At 41.1% G+C, this 19,182-nt stretch overlaps 1 protein-coding gene across 4 annotated transcripts in view; it reads left to right on the forward strand.

The window, feature by feature from the left end:
• Positions 1–19,182, forward strand: part of Fam160a1 (family with sequence similarity 160 member A1) — a 256,696-nt gene that overhangs the window by 214,651 nt on the left and 22,863 nt on the right. For all 4 annotated transcript variants that reach the window (XM_033760037.1, XM_010627911.3, XM_033760038.1 and 1 more), the window contains 2 exons: positions 7,564–7,731; positions 12,069–12,148. In XM_033760037.1, coding sequence (XP_033615928.1) covers positions 7,564–7,731; positions 12,069–12,148 — 248 coding nt within the window. The remainder of the gene's footprint in view (positions 1–7,563; positions 7,732–12,068; positions 12,149–19,182) is intronic.

Raw genomic sequence — 19,182 nt, forward strand, 5'->3', positions numbered from 1 at the left:
TTTTTTTTTTTTTTTTTTTTTTTTGGTACCAGGGATCTAACTTAGGACCTTGCACTTGCGAGGCAGGTGTGGAGCCATTGAGCTAAATCTCTGGCCCAGGGCTCTGTATTCTCAGTGAGGTGTTATTTACCCTACACAGAAAATTTGTTCTGCTGTTCAGGTATTGTCAAATTTATCTGTTTTGCTAATGAAGGCATCTCCCACGTGGGCTGTGAAAACTGACCGTGTGTGTGTGTGTGTGTGTGTGTGTGTGTGTGTGTGTGTGTGAACAGGGGTGCTGATTTCCTTCTTAACACATTTATTGATTCCTCTTCGAGTATCTGACAGTATACCAGGTCCTTTGAGAATTCACACTGTAGATCAGTTGTAGTTTCTGCAGAAAGTTTACAATCTTAAAAGATGGAGAAATATATTTAGAAAACTGAGAAAGAGAATTGACTTAGCCTAGAAAAGTGGAAGCTATTGGGTTTAATAAGAATGCTAGATGGAAATAGAAAAGAAAGTTGGATTTGAGGGACAGCACTTGTTCAGGTGAAGGCAGGGCCATGCAGAACTGACAAGAGAGCAGGTGAATTCTCCCGAGCAGTGCACCCTTCTGATGCAGCGACTGCTGTATCCGAGCTACATTGCTGCAGAGAGCCAGCCCGAGCTTGGAGGATACCACAGTGGGTGATTATGCCTTGTGCTTCAGTATCTGACCTCCTTCCTAGCCGAGCCTGTGCCCCCAGCCTGCTGGAGATAGTTCTGCTCATCCACTGTCCTTTCAGTAAGGTCTTTCTGCTTGTGTTCTCCAGAATTCCTGTAGGATTGCATGAACTCTGACTGAAACAGTGTGCTTAGGAGAGTCCTTCATTGCTCAGTAACTGTTCAATGGAAATTTGAATTGAGTCTCTGGAACAATTAATAAACAGGAAATGGATGCATCTAAGTGATTTTTGGAATACTCCTTAGGTGTTTGCTTTTGAGCTAAAATACCCTCCAATTTCTTTGTTGTGACCTCACATCTATGCTCTGAAATTCTGTCTTATGTAATACTTGAGGTACAGTCTTAGTTTGGTACCTGTCATTAATTTGTTCCTAAACTCAAGATGAGTGCCAAATCTGACAAGTTCTGAATAAGTATTTCCTGTAAGACATAACAGTGTGACTAGCCCAGTGTCTCCCAATTCTACAGAGTGCTTGGGAGGGCCTAGAAAGAGGAGGTGGGAATAGAAGGCTCCTTTTCAATAAGGGCTCTTGTACTTTACCCTCCCTCTCCCAAAATATGTTCAGTACCAACACCCCCACCCACTACCTGGTCTTTCTTTGTCCCACTTTAGCTTATTTTAAAGTGATGCTCCAAATCAGAGAATAATAGTCATCCTTCCTTGAGTCTTTACTGTGGTGAGATTTATGCCCGTTGTTTTTAGTCCTCTCAGTGCTTTGAAAGGTGGTGGATTATCCCATTTTACAGAGGAGAAGACAAGCTCATAAATTAATACAGTCATCTCATATAGATAGTAAACATTAGGATTTGAACTTGAGTTGGTCTAGCTGTAAGGCCTGTTTTTTCTTTCTCTTTTTTGGTACCAGGGATCAAACTCAGGACCTGGCGCTTGCAAGGCAGGCAGTGGCACCACTGAGCTAAATCCCTGGCCCAGGCCTGTTCTCTTTCTAAAAGCCACGGCCTGTTTTTCTCAAAACCTCATTGTACTCTCAGTGCTGGCAGTCATATTCTCTGTAAGACTAACATTACCTCAAAACTCCTGGTATAGACCTTGCACAGGTTCGGGTCTTAATTAGGATTTGCCAGTGCTTTTGGTTTCTGTGTGCAATAGTGAAACACCCAGAACCGTGTTTCAGGTCACTTTTCTATCCCCAGTGTTTAGTGGAAAGCTTTTGTATGTGCTTAATAAATGCCTGTAGAATAGGGTCATTCCCAGTACATTCCCGGTACATTCCCATTGCCGGGAAGTACAGGAAAGGTTAAGAACCTCAGGGTATAGCATCTGTAATGCTTGACAGTAGGTGTGACAAGGTCATTTATATACAAGAATAAAAGGGGAAACAGAAAAATTAGTCAAACCCTAGATCCTAGAGGACTCTTTGGGGGAGACGTGGTAAGAACAATGTCTGCTTGTGAGCGCCATGGCTTGGAAGTGCCACTGTTGGCTGTGCAGGATGAGTGGGTGTGTCCCTGGGCTGTGTCCCTGGGGCGTGGGTCTCAGGCGGTGAACTCAGGCCCATCTTCCACTAGGTAGTCCGAGAGGTGTTTCACTGCCCAGAGTCTGGATGGACCTGATAAGCCCTTTGCTCGCTGCTTCCTCATGTCCAGGAAGGGGCGGGCTTATTATACTTACCTGTTTAACGTATCACAGCTGCATTAAAGAAATGCTGGGAAAGAGGAGCCTATTTTCCTCAAAATATGTTGCTAAAATCCACATTGTAACCATCATTTTCATTTCCTCCCTCCTCACATATTTTAGGAATAAAAAAAATAGATTTACTGGCTCTGAATGTCACCTCCGTGTACCTCCCCAGCTGCTTGTGCAGAGGCGTCCATGTAGTGTGTGGCGTTGAGGTTGAGGAGCAGAAGGGAGGCCTGAGGGGGTCTGGAGGGAGGGTGGTAATCATCAGCCACAGATTATTTTTAGACCTTGAGTAATTGAATATTTTCTGTCCCAAATTTTTCCTGAAAAGGAGGGCCACTCACTGAGAACCAGGGTGTCTCTGCCTTCCCTTCTGTGCTTGAATGCGTTTCTGGGAACTCTTGTCCTTGGAGGGAAGGAGAAGGAGATGTCCATGAGGAGCCTGTCCACCTGCTGCCCTTGCTTCCCATGGGTGGACACTCCTTCTGCCTGTCTGTTGGCCTGCCTGGCAGTCATGGTCAGGCTTGCAGCCTGCGTTCTCTAAAGAACCTTTCATCCTGCTTCCTGGGACTTGGTGCCATCATTCCTTTTTCTTTACTGCTTTCAGTGGGCTTCCTTCTCCTTTGTCCATGTTTCCTCACTCTGGTTGGGGCCACCAGGACTGAGGACTCACAGGTAACCCACCAGAACCAGTGTTTAGGCAGTTGTATTCTTCCAGTAGCCAAGGAACAGTGGCTTCTGACACAATCGCCTGACTCCACTGCCTGCCACCTGCCTTAGGGACGGAAGGTAGGATCCATCTGTTTGCCTCAGTATGACTGGACCCCCCACCCCATCTCTCTCTCTCTCTCTCTCTCTCTCTCTCTCTCTCTCTCTCTCTCTCACACACACACACACACACACACACACACACACACACACTCTTAGGTGGAAAATTATTTTTCAGGACACATAAAGTTGTCATTATAGGTAGGATTCTGGTGCTAATTTAGATGCAAATGGAATTGCCCAACTAGAGCTGATTACAGAAAGGTCAGGATGTCTATATATGCTCAATTTCACTCCTACACATTAAGTTAATGCAGTGCTGCAGTTGTGGGCATGATGGCTGGTCTTGGTTCTGGCCTTAATTTTTTTATACAGAGTTTCGACTTTATAGAAGTGAAATGTGACACATGGTGTCACCTCCTCCACCCACCTCCTTTTTAAAAGAAAACAAAATTTCCATTTCTGAGAAGCTTGAAATTCTAATAAAAAATAAAAATGCATTTTTGGAGCACTCAGACCATAATAAAAAGGAATAGGCTGAGTGGAAGATTCAGTTGCTGTCCTGTTCATAAAACGGATGTCAGCCACATGTGCACCACTTCCAGGACTGGCCATGCTGTGTGTCCGGAAGGCGGGTGGCAATAAGGTGGTGGGTGGAGGTTGCTGCCTGTTTCTCACAGGCAGAATTGTGTTTTGTACATTTGCGTGTATATTTACTGGATATATGAGCAAAGTGTATATGCAGTACGATACATTGCATTGTGTGTATTTGCAACAAAGTACTGCATGTTTGCCAGAGTTTCACAAAACTGTACTTAACCCTTACTATGCACTGTATGCTAACATTTTCTGTTTTTCTTTTTTTTTTGTTTTGGTACCGGGGATCGAACTCGGGTCCTTGTACTTGTGAAGCAGGCGCCAGAACCACTGAGCTAAATCCCCGGCTATGCTAACATTTTCTATTTGCATCTTAGCTAAACTGCTTATGAACCAATAAATTGAATTCACTCACCCACTTTTGGGCCTCAAACTGTACTTTCAAAAACACCAACTTAACAGGATCGGCAGAGACACTACACATGAAGAGTCTCCAGGTACAAGCTACAGGAGGGTGGAAAAGATGGCAAAGAAAGAATTGTGTCAAAGGATGAATTACATTACACTCGACAGTAGTGCAATCAAATGCCCTTCTCAAAGCTCCATGCTAGGACTTGGGCTGAAAAGTGAGCATACAGAAGTGCACAGGTAGATGTATTCTTTAGGATTACAGTTTTCTCGTCTTGTCAAATATAATTGTTTGTGGAAACTTTTCTTTAGGTTATTTCAGTCATTGTGGTCCACATTTAGTATCAAAAAACATTTTTAAGCTTTCATATCCTCAAGTTTTATTATTATGTATGATAAGGTACTAAGACCTCCATTGGCTATTGCTGTGTAAGTTTGTAACTACCTGCAGTTCCTTGTAGAATAAAGAAATTAAATATTGGTAAGCACGTGGAAGGCACAGAGTGTTCTTTACACTGAGAGATGATTGTCCTTCATCACTGGACTATGGCGAGTTTGCTACTTTCCTGTCTTGCTAATATTGCTTTGGGGCATTGCAGAAGAGTCCATTTTACATTCTGCACAGCAGAGTGTCTTTCCTCTGGTGGTTTATCATTAGCTTTCAAGTGATCACACTCAGGCTCTGGTCTCATCCTCGTTAAGAAGTTTGCTTATTTTGGGGGATTAGAAGAAGTTTCTGAAAGTAAGATAATGGGGCAGGAAAAGATTTTCTGGGATAAAAGGCTTCTAAAAGCTCTGAAGATGTCCTAGGGAAAAGAGATGGAAAGAGAAGGGAACCAGATTTTCCTGGTTGGGGTATTAGTTTAAGGTGAGTATGACCTCAATTTATAGTTTGCAACTTGGTGAGTAAAGGAATTGGGTTTTTAATATTTATAGCATGTTATGTAAATGCTGCCCCTTCGAGTGCTTTCTTAAATCCTCTTAGCTTATTAATGACAAGTTTGATTTCTAGAAAGAATTTCATTTATCCAGCCTAAGAGTAGTAAACAATAGATGCTTAATGCCCTCCTTTCATTTTGTCCCCCAAAGACTGAGACTTACAAGAAGTTTATTGCTGGGCTTTTGAGCTTAGTAAGGTCCTGTGTGACTCCAGGGGAAGGGCTCATGCTGCATTATTGGCCCAAAGGCAGCTCTTGGGTTCCGCATGGCATGTCAGTCAGTTCAGCAGTGCTTGGTGGTTCACTTGAAATTTTGGCATTAAAGAAACTACACACATGACCCATTTGGAATGATTACACTGTGATATTTTTTTTTTCTGGTGATCAAGATCGTTAGGAAATTAGACTTCTTCCTAAATCATTTTGGATTAAGTTTCTGCTGCACCACCGGAAGATTGCAGTAGAGTGGATATGAACTAATGGAGCTACATGTTTGGAATAGTTGCGAGTCATTTCCCTCTTAGCTAAGCTTAATGACATTAATTTTTTAGAGGTCTTCATGGAAAAGTCCTTCAAACTGGGGGTGCAGCTCAGTGGTAGAGTGCTTGCCTATAATATGTGAAGCCCCCAGTTTAATCCTCATCTTTGCAAAAAAAAAAAAAAATCCTTTTCTCAGCCTTCAAACACATGTAGAGCATAAGGAAGAATTAAAAACTCAGCTCACCTCTGTAGATGTAAATTTCCAGATCCTTGCAGGCTGTCATTCACTTATGAAAGTACATTCTGTGTGCACTGTACTGGGGTAATTAAGGAAGTCACAGCAAGCATCCCAGGACAGACTTAGAAGTGCCATGTGCACCAGACTGGAGAAAGCAGGAAAGGATAGGAAGATAGAAGCAGTTTGTTTCAGAAGCAGGGTGGCCCAGGCGAAGCACTCTCCTCAGTGCAATTCATTTGCCCACTGGTTGATGCTTGTTTGTTTCCACTGCTGTACTTGGCTAAGGAGAGCCCTTTGAAGGTGGTCAGATGGCAGTGCGCTGTGCTGAATACTGGAGGGCTCACCAAGCTGGGGGAGGGTGTCCAGGATACTAGAATTGCAGTGCGAGTTTTAGTAGATCCTAAAACAACAAATTCAAATGGACCTGCCCCTTGTATAGGTGGGGTAAATAGACAGCTCATTTGATAACATTTTATCCACCTGGGCTCATTCCATCTGGGACACAGCTGAGCACCAAGGACTTTTAAGCAGAAATTTAAGCAGCAGAAATAGCTACTGCCTAGCCTTGTGCATAGATGCATCCACACAGGGCCCCTCTATACATATCTGCACATCTGGTTTCTAAACTGACCTGTGGAGTTTGGAAGCTGGAAATTAAAAGGGTAAGAGGAATATAGTATAAAAGGAGTGGCACAGTAGTAATATGATGAAGTGACAGCTAAGGATTCTAAAGGGAGGAAGAAAAGCAAGATCAGAAGAAAAGAGACAACAGTATCTCAAAAAGTATCACTGTTTGTTTTGTTTAGAATCAAGTGAATTTGACTTGATTTGCAGGGAGACTCCTAAGATTTCTAAGGTGTGGTGTTGGGATCTGAAAACTTGAGCTATTTCTTTGGTGATTTTTATGTGTCCTCTGCCCCTGTAGGAAATTGACCACTGTGGTGACCTCTAGTCCTTACACATGCTAGTGGATATTAGCTCTTCACATATACTCCCAAAAGGTTGAAGGTTCACATTTTCCCTAAGCATCAGACCCTTAGCTTTTGAAAAACATGACTCTTGCAGTTAGTCTTATTTGCTGAAAGATTGACATTTTACCATGTGGAAAAAAACCACATAGGTGGAAAACATTAATTTATGTTATTAAAAAGTCACAATTACTTTATTAAGTAGTAAGCTCTTATAGTACTTTATAAGTAATACTTTATGTACATGATTCAGCTTTAAAAAATTGACCTGCAACTCCCCACAAACACATCTGAACACCTGTAGCATTTCATGTTTGTACCTGTCCTTTGCAGCGCATTATCGTCATTTTGTTTGTAATAGCCCATCTTCCTTGATGTAAAATATGTTCTGATGTTTTCAGTTTCTTGTACATAGTAGATCCCAATAAATGTTTATTGAATGACTAATAATGAAACAAGTTATACTGTGCTTTTTAATTAATCCTTTATGAACCATGTAAATAGTTTTCATAGTCATTTTCCCCCCATTTTTGATTATGCACTAAAATCTTTATGGTATTTGAACTACATCTGATAATTAGAGTTGTTGGAACACTTGAGTTGCTCCTTTGGGCCTTTGGCTTTCTCTTACCAACTGAAAGGGAGGAAGCAGCATGAGGTGCTGTGGAGTGTGAACTGTTCAGACGGAGCACTGAAGTGTGCTTCATGGCAGGCATGTCTGTGGGAGGGATCACTGCAGTGAGGCTAAGGTGTGAGGAGTGTGCAGAACCAGTAACCCTGAGAGGATGCTCACCTGTGCTCTCTGTCCTTGGTCCCAGGTGACTGTGGAGGAGGTCATGACCACCACTGCGTACCTGGACCTTTTCCTGCGCAGCATCTCGGAGCCAGCGCTGCTTGAGATCTTCCTCCGTTTTATCCTGCTGCACCAGCATGAGAATGTTCACATTCTAGACACTCTCACAAGCCGAATCAACACCCCCTTTCGGGTAAGGAGGAAGGGAACTTAGAACTCAGATTCCAGAAGAGTTTGTTTTGGGAGTGAAATTGTGAATGCACTTGTGCCCCACCCCCTTCTCTTATAGCAGCTATTATTTTCTATGTGGTAGTGATGAAATGGACTCTTTTTTTTCCTACCACAAGTCAGAAAGGTGACACTGCCTTTCATAGGACATTTTTTCCCTCAGTTTTTCTGTGTAGGCACTTTTTTTCATAGAGCTAGCCGAGTGTAGTTCTAAAGGGCAAGATTTTAGAGAACATAGAGGCTTAAGTGCAGGAAGAGCCAAGGAACCAGAATGTATCAAGTTTGGGTATCATAGTTTGTGTTTCTGTCCATGGGTATTTGAAATGACAGTCTGGGAAGTTGTGTAGTCTGGATCATTCTTAAGTTTGGAGCTCTGCTTAATTGAAAGTTCTCTCATTACTGTATTAGTTTCACTCATTAAAATCCCTCTAAAAGGCTATTTAATTGCAATTATTGTTTTAAAAGCAAAAGAATAATAACAGCAATGTATCTTTGATTTTATAGCATATATAGATATAATATGTTTAACAGAAACATCAAAGAGGGAAATGGGAGAAGTAATTTATAGGAGTAATATTTTTTATATTTCACTGGAACTGATTTAATATAAATCTGAAGTAGAATCTGTAAGTTAAAATAGCATATGGGAAGAGATAGAGAAGCCACTTAAGAAAAAAGTGAAAAAGGAATTAAAGTGTTATAGTAGAGAAAACGTTCACTAACCTGTCACCTGATGTGAACAGGACGAACACCCTTCTCAAGTGATGTGGAGCATTCTCCAAGACAGAGCGCATACGGGGCCGCACAGCAAGCTTACTGAACTTAAAAGGGCTGCGGTAATGCAGAGTACATCCTCTTATCACGCGGAATGAATTTTAAAATTGTTGGCAGAAATTTGGGAAATCCACAATCACGAAAAAATTAAACAACACACTTCTAAATAATTTTACATAGCTCAAAGAAATCACAAGGGAAGAAAATTTACTTTGAGATGCTGCAACATGGATAAACCTTGAGCATATTCTAATAATTGAAATAGGCAGTCACAAAAAGACAAACTGAATAATTCCACTCGTCTGTGGCATCTGAAGTAGTCAAACAGACAGGAATGGAAAGTAGACGCATGTTGCCAGGGATTGACTGATGGGGGAAACGAGGCATGGTTATTCAGTAGTTTTTTTGGTACAGGGTATTGAACTCAGGACCACACTTGTGAGGCAGGTGTGGTGCCAGTGAACTAAATCCCTTTCGGTAGTTATTGACATTCAGTTTTTTGTTTTGTTCTTTTGTTTTGGTACCAGGGATCGAACTCGAGTCCTTGTGCTTGCGAAGCAGGCGGTGGCACCACTGAGCTAAATCCCCGGCCTGGCTTTCAGTTTTGATGTAAATATTTTAGAACTCTGTTGCATAGGAATATGCGTATATTTAACCACTACTGGATTATACATCAATGATTAAAATTGTACATTAATGATAAATCAGCAGGATGTTAAAATCCCATGTTATGGGTTTTTTACTATAATATTTTTTAAAAAAATAACATAAATTCTTCCAAAAAATAGAATAGGAGGGATTATATCCCAACTCACTGTGATACCAGTGTTACCTGATTCTAAAATGAGACAAAGCTATCACGAGAAAACTGCAGACTAATATCTATTTTGAACATAAACACAGATATCTTCAGAAAAACACTAGCACAGAGTCTACAATATATAAAAAGATCGTACTCTCTGATCAAGTGGAACTTATCAAACTAGGTCTGAAAAGCTGGTTTAAATTATGAATAATAATATAATTCATTATATCAAAAAGCTAATGATCTCAGTAGACAAGGAAAAAGTTTGATAACATTCAGTATGATAAACATACTTAACTAGAAATAGAAGGGAACTTAGTCTGTATTAGGGCATCATCTATGAAAAACTTTAAAGTGCTGTCTTACTGAATGTGAAAAAAAAAATCTTTTCCCTAAGATAAAAAAAAGTAAGATAAGAATGTCTACTCTTAGGAATTCTATTCAAATAGTACTTGAAGTTACAGGCAGGGAAATCAGACAAGACAAGAAAAGAAAAACCCTCTAGATTAGAAGTGAAATCATTTGTCTTTGTAGGTGGTATGATCTTGTGTGTAAAAAGCTGAAGGATACACTAAATATCCATTGGATCTTCTAATGAGTTTAGCAAGATTGCCAGATGCAAGATTAATGTATAAACATTAATTTTTATTTCCATACAATAGCAATTGAAAAATCAAATTAAAACAATCCTGTTTATAATACAGTAGCATCAGAATGAATAAAATGCTTAGGAATAAATTCCATAAAAGAAGTAAAAAACTCATTCTGTGAAAACTACAGAAATTATTAAAAGAAATTAAAGAGGACCTAAGTAAATGGAAAAACAACCTATGTTCATAGGCTGGAAAACTTGATATTGTTAACACAGGAATACTCCCTAAATTGATGTGCAAATTTAATTCATTCCCTATAAAACTTCCAGCTAGCCTCTTCATTGAAAATGATAAGGTGATTCTAAAATTCCTATGGAAATACAGAGGATCCAGAATAACCAAAACAAACTTGAAAACGAACAAAGAGAACTCATACTTCTAATTTCAAAGCTTACTTTAAAACTGTATTAATCAAAATAGTGTGCTACTAGTATAAGGATAGATAAGCAGAAAAATGGAATAGAGTTGCAAGTCCAGAAATAAACCCACATGTTCATGGTCATTGGTTTTTCAACAAGGTTTTCAGGACCATTCAGTGGAAGAAAGAATAGTACTCCCAAAAATGGTTCTGAGGCAGCTGGAGATGCACCTGCAAAAGAATGAGGTTGAACATTTATCTTACACTGGATGTAAACAGTCAAAATGGATCAGAGACTTATAGAACTAAAACTGTAAAACTCTTAAAAAACACAGAAGTATATCCTGTGGCCTTGGCAGTGGTTCCTTAGGTATGACTCCAGAATCGTGAGCAACAAAAGAAAAAAATAGATAAATTGAAGAGTGTCAAAATGGAAAACATTTGCACTTCAGTATATACCATCAAGACATTGAAAAGATAACACACAAAATGGTAGGAAAGCTTTGTAAATGATATATCTGATAAAGTACTTGTACATTGAATAAAGTGCAACAGCAACAACAAAAAAGAAAAATACACCCTGCTGAGCACCTTTGACAGTGATTTGTAGGGCTGACTGTGGCAGTAGCTAAGAAGAGTACCTGAGACTGGGGAGAGGAATGGTGAGTGTGGTACTGTGAAGAAGACCGGAGAGGTTCTGAGGGGAGGTGATGCCTAAGCAAAGGTTTAGAGAGTACGTAGGGGTTTGCTGTGCAGAAGGCAGGAGAAGGCTAAACAAACAGCATGTGCAATGACTTGTTTCAGGCTGACTACAAATATGTAACCCTCCCTGAACAAAAGAGATGTTTGGGGGCAAGTCAGGTACAGCTGTTTCTTTACAAAACCATTGTGGATTTCATTGACCAGGTTTTAAGCCCATCCTGAGTGAAAGAGAGCCCGGCACTTACTTTCTTGTACAAAGCAATAAGAGCCTAAATTACTTAAATAGCCTGCTAGATTGATAAAAGCTTACTCTCAAAAGGACACAATGATTTTTATAATATACCTCTGGCTATTTCTCATATTTGGCAGTTTATCTTTTCCCTTTGGAAATTGGAGATGGAAGGGATTATTATTTTTTTTTTAAATGAGCTTCTTAGTGGGGAGGTAGTACTACCTTACCCTCAGCACAACAGGCAAAAGAACCAAGGAGAATATTTGCCCCGAGCTGAGACTTGGGACTGAGAGTCTGAAGAGAGCTGGTCAGGTTACATGCAGTGTTCTGACTCCTCTCTTGTAAATAACCAGTGTTTTATGAAAATAATGTAGGAAGAAACTACCTGAGGAGGAGGGGTATGTGTGCATGTTCACACGCACGTGTATGGGGGTAGGGGGTGGGGGTGGAGGAGTGTGGAGCATATGCATGTATTGGGAGGTGCAGGGCTCTGTGTGTGTGTGTCTGGATCTTTAAAAATTGCAAATATGAGAGTAGGCATTTTTATAGCAGGATAATTCTGCACAGTGGCATAATTCCAGGCACTGGCTTTCTAACCAGCTTCTATAGGAGAACTCATATCCTGAAATACACATTCTCTCTGGCAACAGCATGCTTTTTATCAAAATTACTAAAAAAAAAGAGACCATTTTATTTTGTAATTCTGATGTATTTACCATCTGTGGGGAGTTGAGTTATTCCAATATTTGAAATAGAATGTGTGTTGATTGCTTCCCAGCTTTGTGTGGTGTCCCTGGCGTTATTCAGAACTCTTATCGGTTTACATTGTGAAGATGTGATGTTACAACTAGTTTTAAGGTAAGTTACCTATTCTTGATCTCTTTAAAGAAAAACCACTCTGTATGATCACTATTTTTTTTTTAACTTTGATCATTTAAGCCAAGTGGGGGCCATGCTTCCAAAGAAGAAAATGATCAAGAGCGCCAGTTCAGTTTTTGTGTTATTTCTCAAGGTTAATTTTCATTGTATTAAGAAGAACTTTGAGGCAACATATGCATTATATTGTGAATATACTCATGGAAGCAGCAAATAAAATGTTTACAAATTTTCAGAAGTATTATAAAGGCTCTTCGGTATCATGGCTGAACTTCTTTCTCCCAAAGCACAATTATTAGACACCTTTGCTACTAAAAACAACTATTCCAAATATGAAATGCTTTTGAATGTGATTAATCTGAGTCTTTGGCAGTGGTGTACCTCCACTGTACACTGTCTGATTTGTGAGTCCATTTCAATTCAGGAAATATTTAATGAGAACTGTGTGCACAGTTCCTTGAGTGGGGCAGAGGAACTGAAAAAGACTTTGTACAAGTGACAGACTCTGTCTACTGGAAGTACAAGTGGGAAAAGTTTAATGAAGCAGCTGGTATTTGAAGATGGGTACCGGTTCAGAATAGAGTGCTGTTAAGATGACCTTCATGTGATAATTCAGGCAGGAGTCTCAGTGGCACTAAAACCTGTCTTGGCCCAGCTGTGCCTCCTCTTTTCTGGGTCTTTGGGGAAGGTGTCTGCTTTTGTGAAGGAAAAACAGCAATGCCTTACTGTTAGCTCTCAGTTTGGCCTTGTATCTCATTGTAGAATTCTAGAAACTTCAGCTGGAGGTTTCTTCTTTATGCTGAACCCACATTCCGAATGTTGGAACTGACTCCTTAAGCACTGGCTGAGAGGAACAGAAAGCCAGTGCTCCGTGGAAAGGTTGGCCCGCATTTATGCCTCTGCACACTCTCGGGGCTGTGGAATAGGCACTCAGTATCCCCAGCTCCTTCTTGAGTGAACTCTGACTCTTCACTGCTCTGTCCTTGGAGATAAGGCAGATGAAGCAGAGAGTGGGGGAAGAGGGAGGCGACCTGAGCTTTCCCTCATCCGTAGCGGGGTGTAGTGTGGTTTGAGCAGAGCCCACAGTGAAAGTCTGCCATGGAGTACTGGTGTTTCCAGTTAGGGGGCTCTAGAAATGTACGGGGTGTGGAAGCAGTAGCTGGGCCCAGGAATTGCTAAGACATGCGCATTCCTGGCTCCTCCCAGAACCTGCGGGATCCAAAACTGGAGATGGGGCCCAGCAAGCTGTGTTTTAACAAACTGTCTGGAGACTTTGGATGCCCTGCTGAGTTTGAAGGATGGTGTGGTATTAGAGTAGGCCTAGCATCTTGCAAAAAGGAATGATTAAAAATCAGTCTGAAAAAGTTGGTGGTTGCATATTGTGGAGGACCTTACAGAATTGTCATTTTGGGGGAGGTGATCATCTATTAGATTTTTTAAGTAAAAAAGAATTTTGAAATTTTTAGGCTTTATGCCAGGTCATCAGTAACTAATCTTATGGCATTAGCAGAGAATAAATCCATCTTAATGAAGCGCACTGGGTAGTCTGTCCTAAAAGGATTACTTTAGCTCCCCATCAAGTGTCTACTGACATGACAGAATGCATTAGCAAGGCCTGAGTAAGGTCCAGAAGTACAATTTAGTGAAACCCTTTTTACTGCCAAAAAAACAAACAAAAAAGCACAGGCTTTTATTCCAAGGTGTGTGAAACCTAATTGTATTTAAATGTTAAATTTTTAAATACTGCTGCTTTGATGGCAGGAAGAGCAGCTATTTTGGGGCTACTTGGAAGGCTGTCTTGGTTGGGAGGTGCAGAGCTTCCCCAGTGGGGGTCATCAGGGCAGATTTAGCCCAGGTGATGGGAGCTTTGTTTGCTGGCTCTCCAGGGACCTTAGAAGGTGAGCTCTGACCACCTTATTTCTACTTTTAAAGTCCTAGATTAAAAATGTCCTCAGAGATGGCATTTATTAGCCTTGGCTTCTCTCGAAGCCCAAATGTGTGCCTCAAGAAGATGGAGGAATCAGCCCATGTTTCAAATATGTACATGTCCACCTCAGGGCTGGCTGTATCCATAGTGGACAAGGACTAATAACTTTTGTGCCTGCAAACTGTGTTATAAAAAGTTCTGGACCAAATGCCAGATCTGAGATTAGATCTGAGATCTGACTGCTGGTCCTAGGCTCTCTGAGCCCAGGTTGGCCCTCCCTCCGTACCTCCCTATGACACAGTAATGTTGTTCTTTATTGAATACTTCCTCTAATCATACTGCACTGCCTGAGCAAGTCCCCGAGGAGAGCGGATAAGAAGACTTCAAGAGACCATTGGTGCCTGGTCTCTTTCCTCTGAACTACTGACTTGTTTTGACCTATTCTGGCTTTGGAATATGCTACTTCATAAGGCTGTTGGGAGCACCAATTGTGAAAATGTTTTGCAATGATACAAAGTACTACACAAACTTAAGGGAATGTTCTAGAAAATGCATTTTAAATTCGTGACTAACAATGTCTTTTCTGACTTAGAATATGTCCCCAAAGCAAGGGCAATAAAAAACTTTATTCTTCTAGTCACTTGAACTTATTGCTACAGGACCTAAGAATAGATTTATATTCTAACTTTTTATTGGTTTTACTGCCATCACAGGAATCATTTAAATGTATATGTAAACTGAAAGGCCATAGAGAAGTGAAGGTTATGTAAATGCTTTTTTAGTGATGTTATCTTCATTCATTAAAAAGTGCTAAATAAGTTGTGATAAATAATGATCATGTGTCAATTTCAGTTGCATCGTAAATGCTCTTAACTATTGACTGTTCAAAGTGATACTCTGTTTGCAACTGATAATGTTGCTTTCATTTGGAGGAATATCAGAAAAGCAGCTTGGAATAAGATACTCCCAAGGAGGCTGTTTCAGCAAGCAGAAATTGCTCACTTCCACAGATGCCCCATGTGATAGGCAAGGGCAGGTGGACAGGCTGACAAGCAGTGAAGTGACAGATCACCCCGTGTGTGACAGATCACCCCTTTTCTCCTTGTTCCTGGAACTCCCCAGGGAAGGCAAAATTTAATTGCTTAACCTCTTGGATGCTATTTCGGAATTTTTTCGGCAGGGATTTTTCTCCAGAAGTGCTGGTCCCTTGTCAGGTTGTGAGCTGTGTTGCCTGTTATGTTCAGATAGAGCTTGAAGAGAAGCTCTGTGTTACACTTCAGCAACATTTCGGTCTTGCCTAAGAGTTGGGGGTCTGGAGGAGAGACGACAGTGAAAGGCAGCCAGCTCAGAGGAAAATGAATAGGAGAAATGTCCCAGAATTTTTTGAAAAAGAAATCTTTTTGAAGTTCATTAACAATACTTTGTACAGTTTTGCATACTGGTATGTTTGTGAGGGTTGCTATCATCACAGAAGAAACATATGGCTTACCTCATTCTACTGTACTGCTTGCTGGGTTTGGTGTGCTTTTCTTGTCAGTGCACTAAAAAGCACTGTGCTCTCTCTTTTTTTTTCTCCTCATTGAGTTTATTGGTACAATCTAGGTATACAGTACAGTTACATTCATCACTGGGATCTTGTACCTTTACATGACAGGTCTTGGATCTCATTTTTTTTACCCTTGTCCCTGCCCTCCCTTCACCCCCTCCTCCCTTCCCCCTTTACAAACACTTTATTTCCATTTTTTCATTTTCTCATATCTTTTCTTTTCCCTTATTAACTTTCCCCTACCCTTCCCACTTTCCCTACACCTTTAGCCCCTTTCTTCCTATTTCACATTATTAATTGTCTCATTAGGATCTTATGTACTATTACAGTTTATTCACACCAAAGAAACCATTCAGTATTTACACATATGTGACTCATTTATTTCACTTAGGAGTATATCCTCAATATGTATCCATTTTCCTATGAATGACTCTAATTTCTCATTCTTTATGGCTGAGTAGTGTTCCATTTTATAGAAAAATCACATCATCTTTAAGCACTGTGTGTTCTTTGTCATCAGTTGTTACTGAACTTTTTCCCAAAGTGATTATTTAATGAGTAATATCCAGAAAAAAAGAAATAGTCCCAGTATTAGTCAGCTGTTTCATCACTGACAAGATACTTGAGAAAGGACAACTTCCTGGAGGAAATACTTATTTTGGCTCACAGTTTCAGAGGCTTCAGTCTGTGGTCAGGTGGCTCCATTTATTTTTGGCCTGTGATGAGGCAGAGACATACTGAGGGAAAGGCGTGGGGTAGGAAAGCTGCTCACTTCATGGCTGCCAGAAGCATCGAGGGATAGAGACATAGAGGAAAAGAGCCAGAGAGCTGGGGACCAGATCTAGTCCCCAAGGTCGTGACCCTATGGCCACTCGCTTCAGTGTGGTCCTACCTTCTGTTTCTGTCGCTTCTCAGTAGTGTCATCAAAGCCACGCAGGGTGGTGCATGCCTGGGGCAGCAGGATCCTAACAAGTTCTGAGGCCAGTGGGGCTACATAATGTGTTCAAGCAAGACCCTGTCTCAAAAAAAAAAAATTGTTTTTAAAGCCATCAAATTATTTCATCAGTGGATTACTGCATTTGATGAAGTTTGAGCCCTGATAGTCCAGTCACTTTCTGTGAAGCCCATGAGCCAGCAACCAAGCCTTTGAGCACATGGATTTTGGGGGACATTTCAAATCTAAATCATTGTAGACCCAAGGTTGTAGAGGGATGGGGAAGCAATGAAAAGGAGAATAGTAGGGACATTTTGACCACTGCTGATTTGGGAGATGGCTTTGAGTAAGCCAGATGCCTAAAGTCAGTATTTATTAGTCTCTGATTATTCTTCCTGAATTTAAACGAAGTTCCCATATAAAATAAATATATAAATGAAATGGTAGTTTGATGGCAAATACCTGTACTAAATGCCTGAGTGATTTTCTGCTGTTAATTAACCACTTTATTTTGATATTTGACATTTGGGAAGAGTCTAGTGTTCATTTTATTTATTCCTAATCTTTTTCTATAAATGATGGGAAGGCAGAGGGTTGAGGTATGGTTTGTCTACTCTGCCACTGTGGTGAGCCTTCATTTTAGAGATACTGCAGAAACAACCGCTTTGAGTGCCAGGGAGGTTGGTCACTTGGATGGACTCCTCTGTTTCCAATTTCATAGAACCTCTTCTTCAATTAGCAATAATCGCATCTCGGACAAACCTCTTTGGCTATGATACTGCCACTGTGCAAAGCTCATAGAACCTGTTGTTTAGCCAACAGGGGATCTCCTTTAGTTTGATTTATTCAGAGGAAAATTCTTAGTTTTTGCTGAAACCTTGTACAGTGTTTTCAAAATTGCAAATTGCCAATAACTTTTTTCTAAAATAATTTCAACCTACTGGTGATACTTGATAAATAGCTTTATTAGCTTTGATCCATTGTTCCATTTTTTGATACTTGAAACAAACAGAAGTCTGTGTATATCATCTTTAATCAGGAGGTATGTTTGGTTTGAGCTGCAGGTAGTCATTGAGTTCTCATAGTCAACAAAGCAGTTTATTCTGTAAATAATTAATGACTAAAATAAGGGCACAGTTCTGTGTGATCTGAATTTCCCTGGACCCTGCCAGCCTGTGGGAAAAAAGAATTCACGTCAGTAAGCACAGGACAAATCTCCACAGCTATCTCTTGTGTGTACTCATGATCAGGTCCATCCTACCGTCATTGTTACAGCAGCATCTGCATGGGCTCCTCACCTCTGTCCCTGCCAGGCACCCTGGCCCCTCCCTGAGGTGCCAGTGCACCCTGCCCTCCTACGGTGTCTGCCAGGCTCCAGCAGTGCTGGATTCCAACAGAGGTGGGCAGATGCCTCTCCCTTGGGTCATTCCGGGTCACTGGAGCATGTCTGCCCACGGAGAGCCTCATGAGAAAGAGTGCCTTCATTTTCCACTCCTGGCACTCATCTTTGCTATCTTTCCTCCTGTGGGGCTCAGGTACAAGTTCCCAGAGCTGAGCTGAGGATTACAGCATACCTGCCCCTTTCCCACTGTCCTCCAGCTTTCCTGCTCTTGCGGTTTTCGACTGAGTTTATGAGAATAGATGACCCCCGCATTAGACGTGGCTGGTGGGGCACATCTGGTTCTTAGTGACAGTGGCTTAATAGGTTCCTGCTGGCTTGAACTGTCAGTGGTACATGTAAGACTGTCTTATTGTTTTACCAGTCTTCTTACTAATGAAAATCAATACAAAGCTGTCCAATGGGCAGGACCACCATTACTACTGTAATGCAGGTACCACCAGTAGTTCAAGTTGCCAGGCAGTGAGACGCAGGAATTACAGCCCCCTTGTGAACACTGTAAGTGGTCTGTGCCTGTGGGGAGACACGGGTGGAACCGCCCTTACTTCCTACAGGAGGAATGCAGAACACTTGAGAAACAACTTGATTCTGGGGAGACTTAAGGTTAGGGGACAAGTTTGTCATTTCATACCTAGAAAGTCTTCTTAAAACCTTTATCGTAAAGAACAGTGAAGAATGTTGGATCATTCTTTGCTCCTTGACTTAGGTGGTTGCCTTGGATTTGATATTAATACAAACAGCTTGTCCTCAGTTGGATCAACAGGAGGCGTGGGAAACATCTTGATGTTTACAGGCCCCAAGACATATCCCGAAAGTCATGTTTTATCTTTTTCACAGCAACCTTATTCATAGTTTGTACTTCTGTCTTGGAAGCTCAGAAGCATATAGAAACAGAGCATTCTGGCTTATTGAAAGGTTGTAGTTGTTCAGAGGAAGAACTGGCTCCTGCACACGCTCGCATGGCACTCCCTTCATCCTGTGTTATCTATTATCTCCATCAGAGATGAGCACTGTGCTTTTCCATTTTTAAGAAAGCAGCCATCTGAGCCGGGTGTGGTGGTACATGCCTATAATCCCGGCACTTGGGAGGCTGAGGCAGGAGTACCACTGTAAGTTTGAGACCAGCCTGGGCTACGTAATGAGTTCCAGGTCAGTCTCAACTACACAGTGAGACCCTGTCTCAAAAAACGAAAAAAAAAAAAAAAAACCA

This window comes from Fukomys damarensis, unplaced genomic scaffold, assembly GCF_012274545.1.
Source record: "Fukomys damarensis isolate Sample0158 unplaced genomic scaffold, DMR_v1.0_HiC HiC_scaffold_38, whole genome shotgun sequence".
NCBI classification, from domain to species: Eukaryota; Metazoa; Chordata; class Mammalia; order Rodentia; family Bathyergidae; genus Fukomys; species Fukomys damarensis.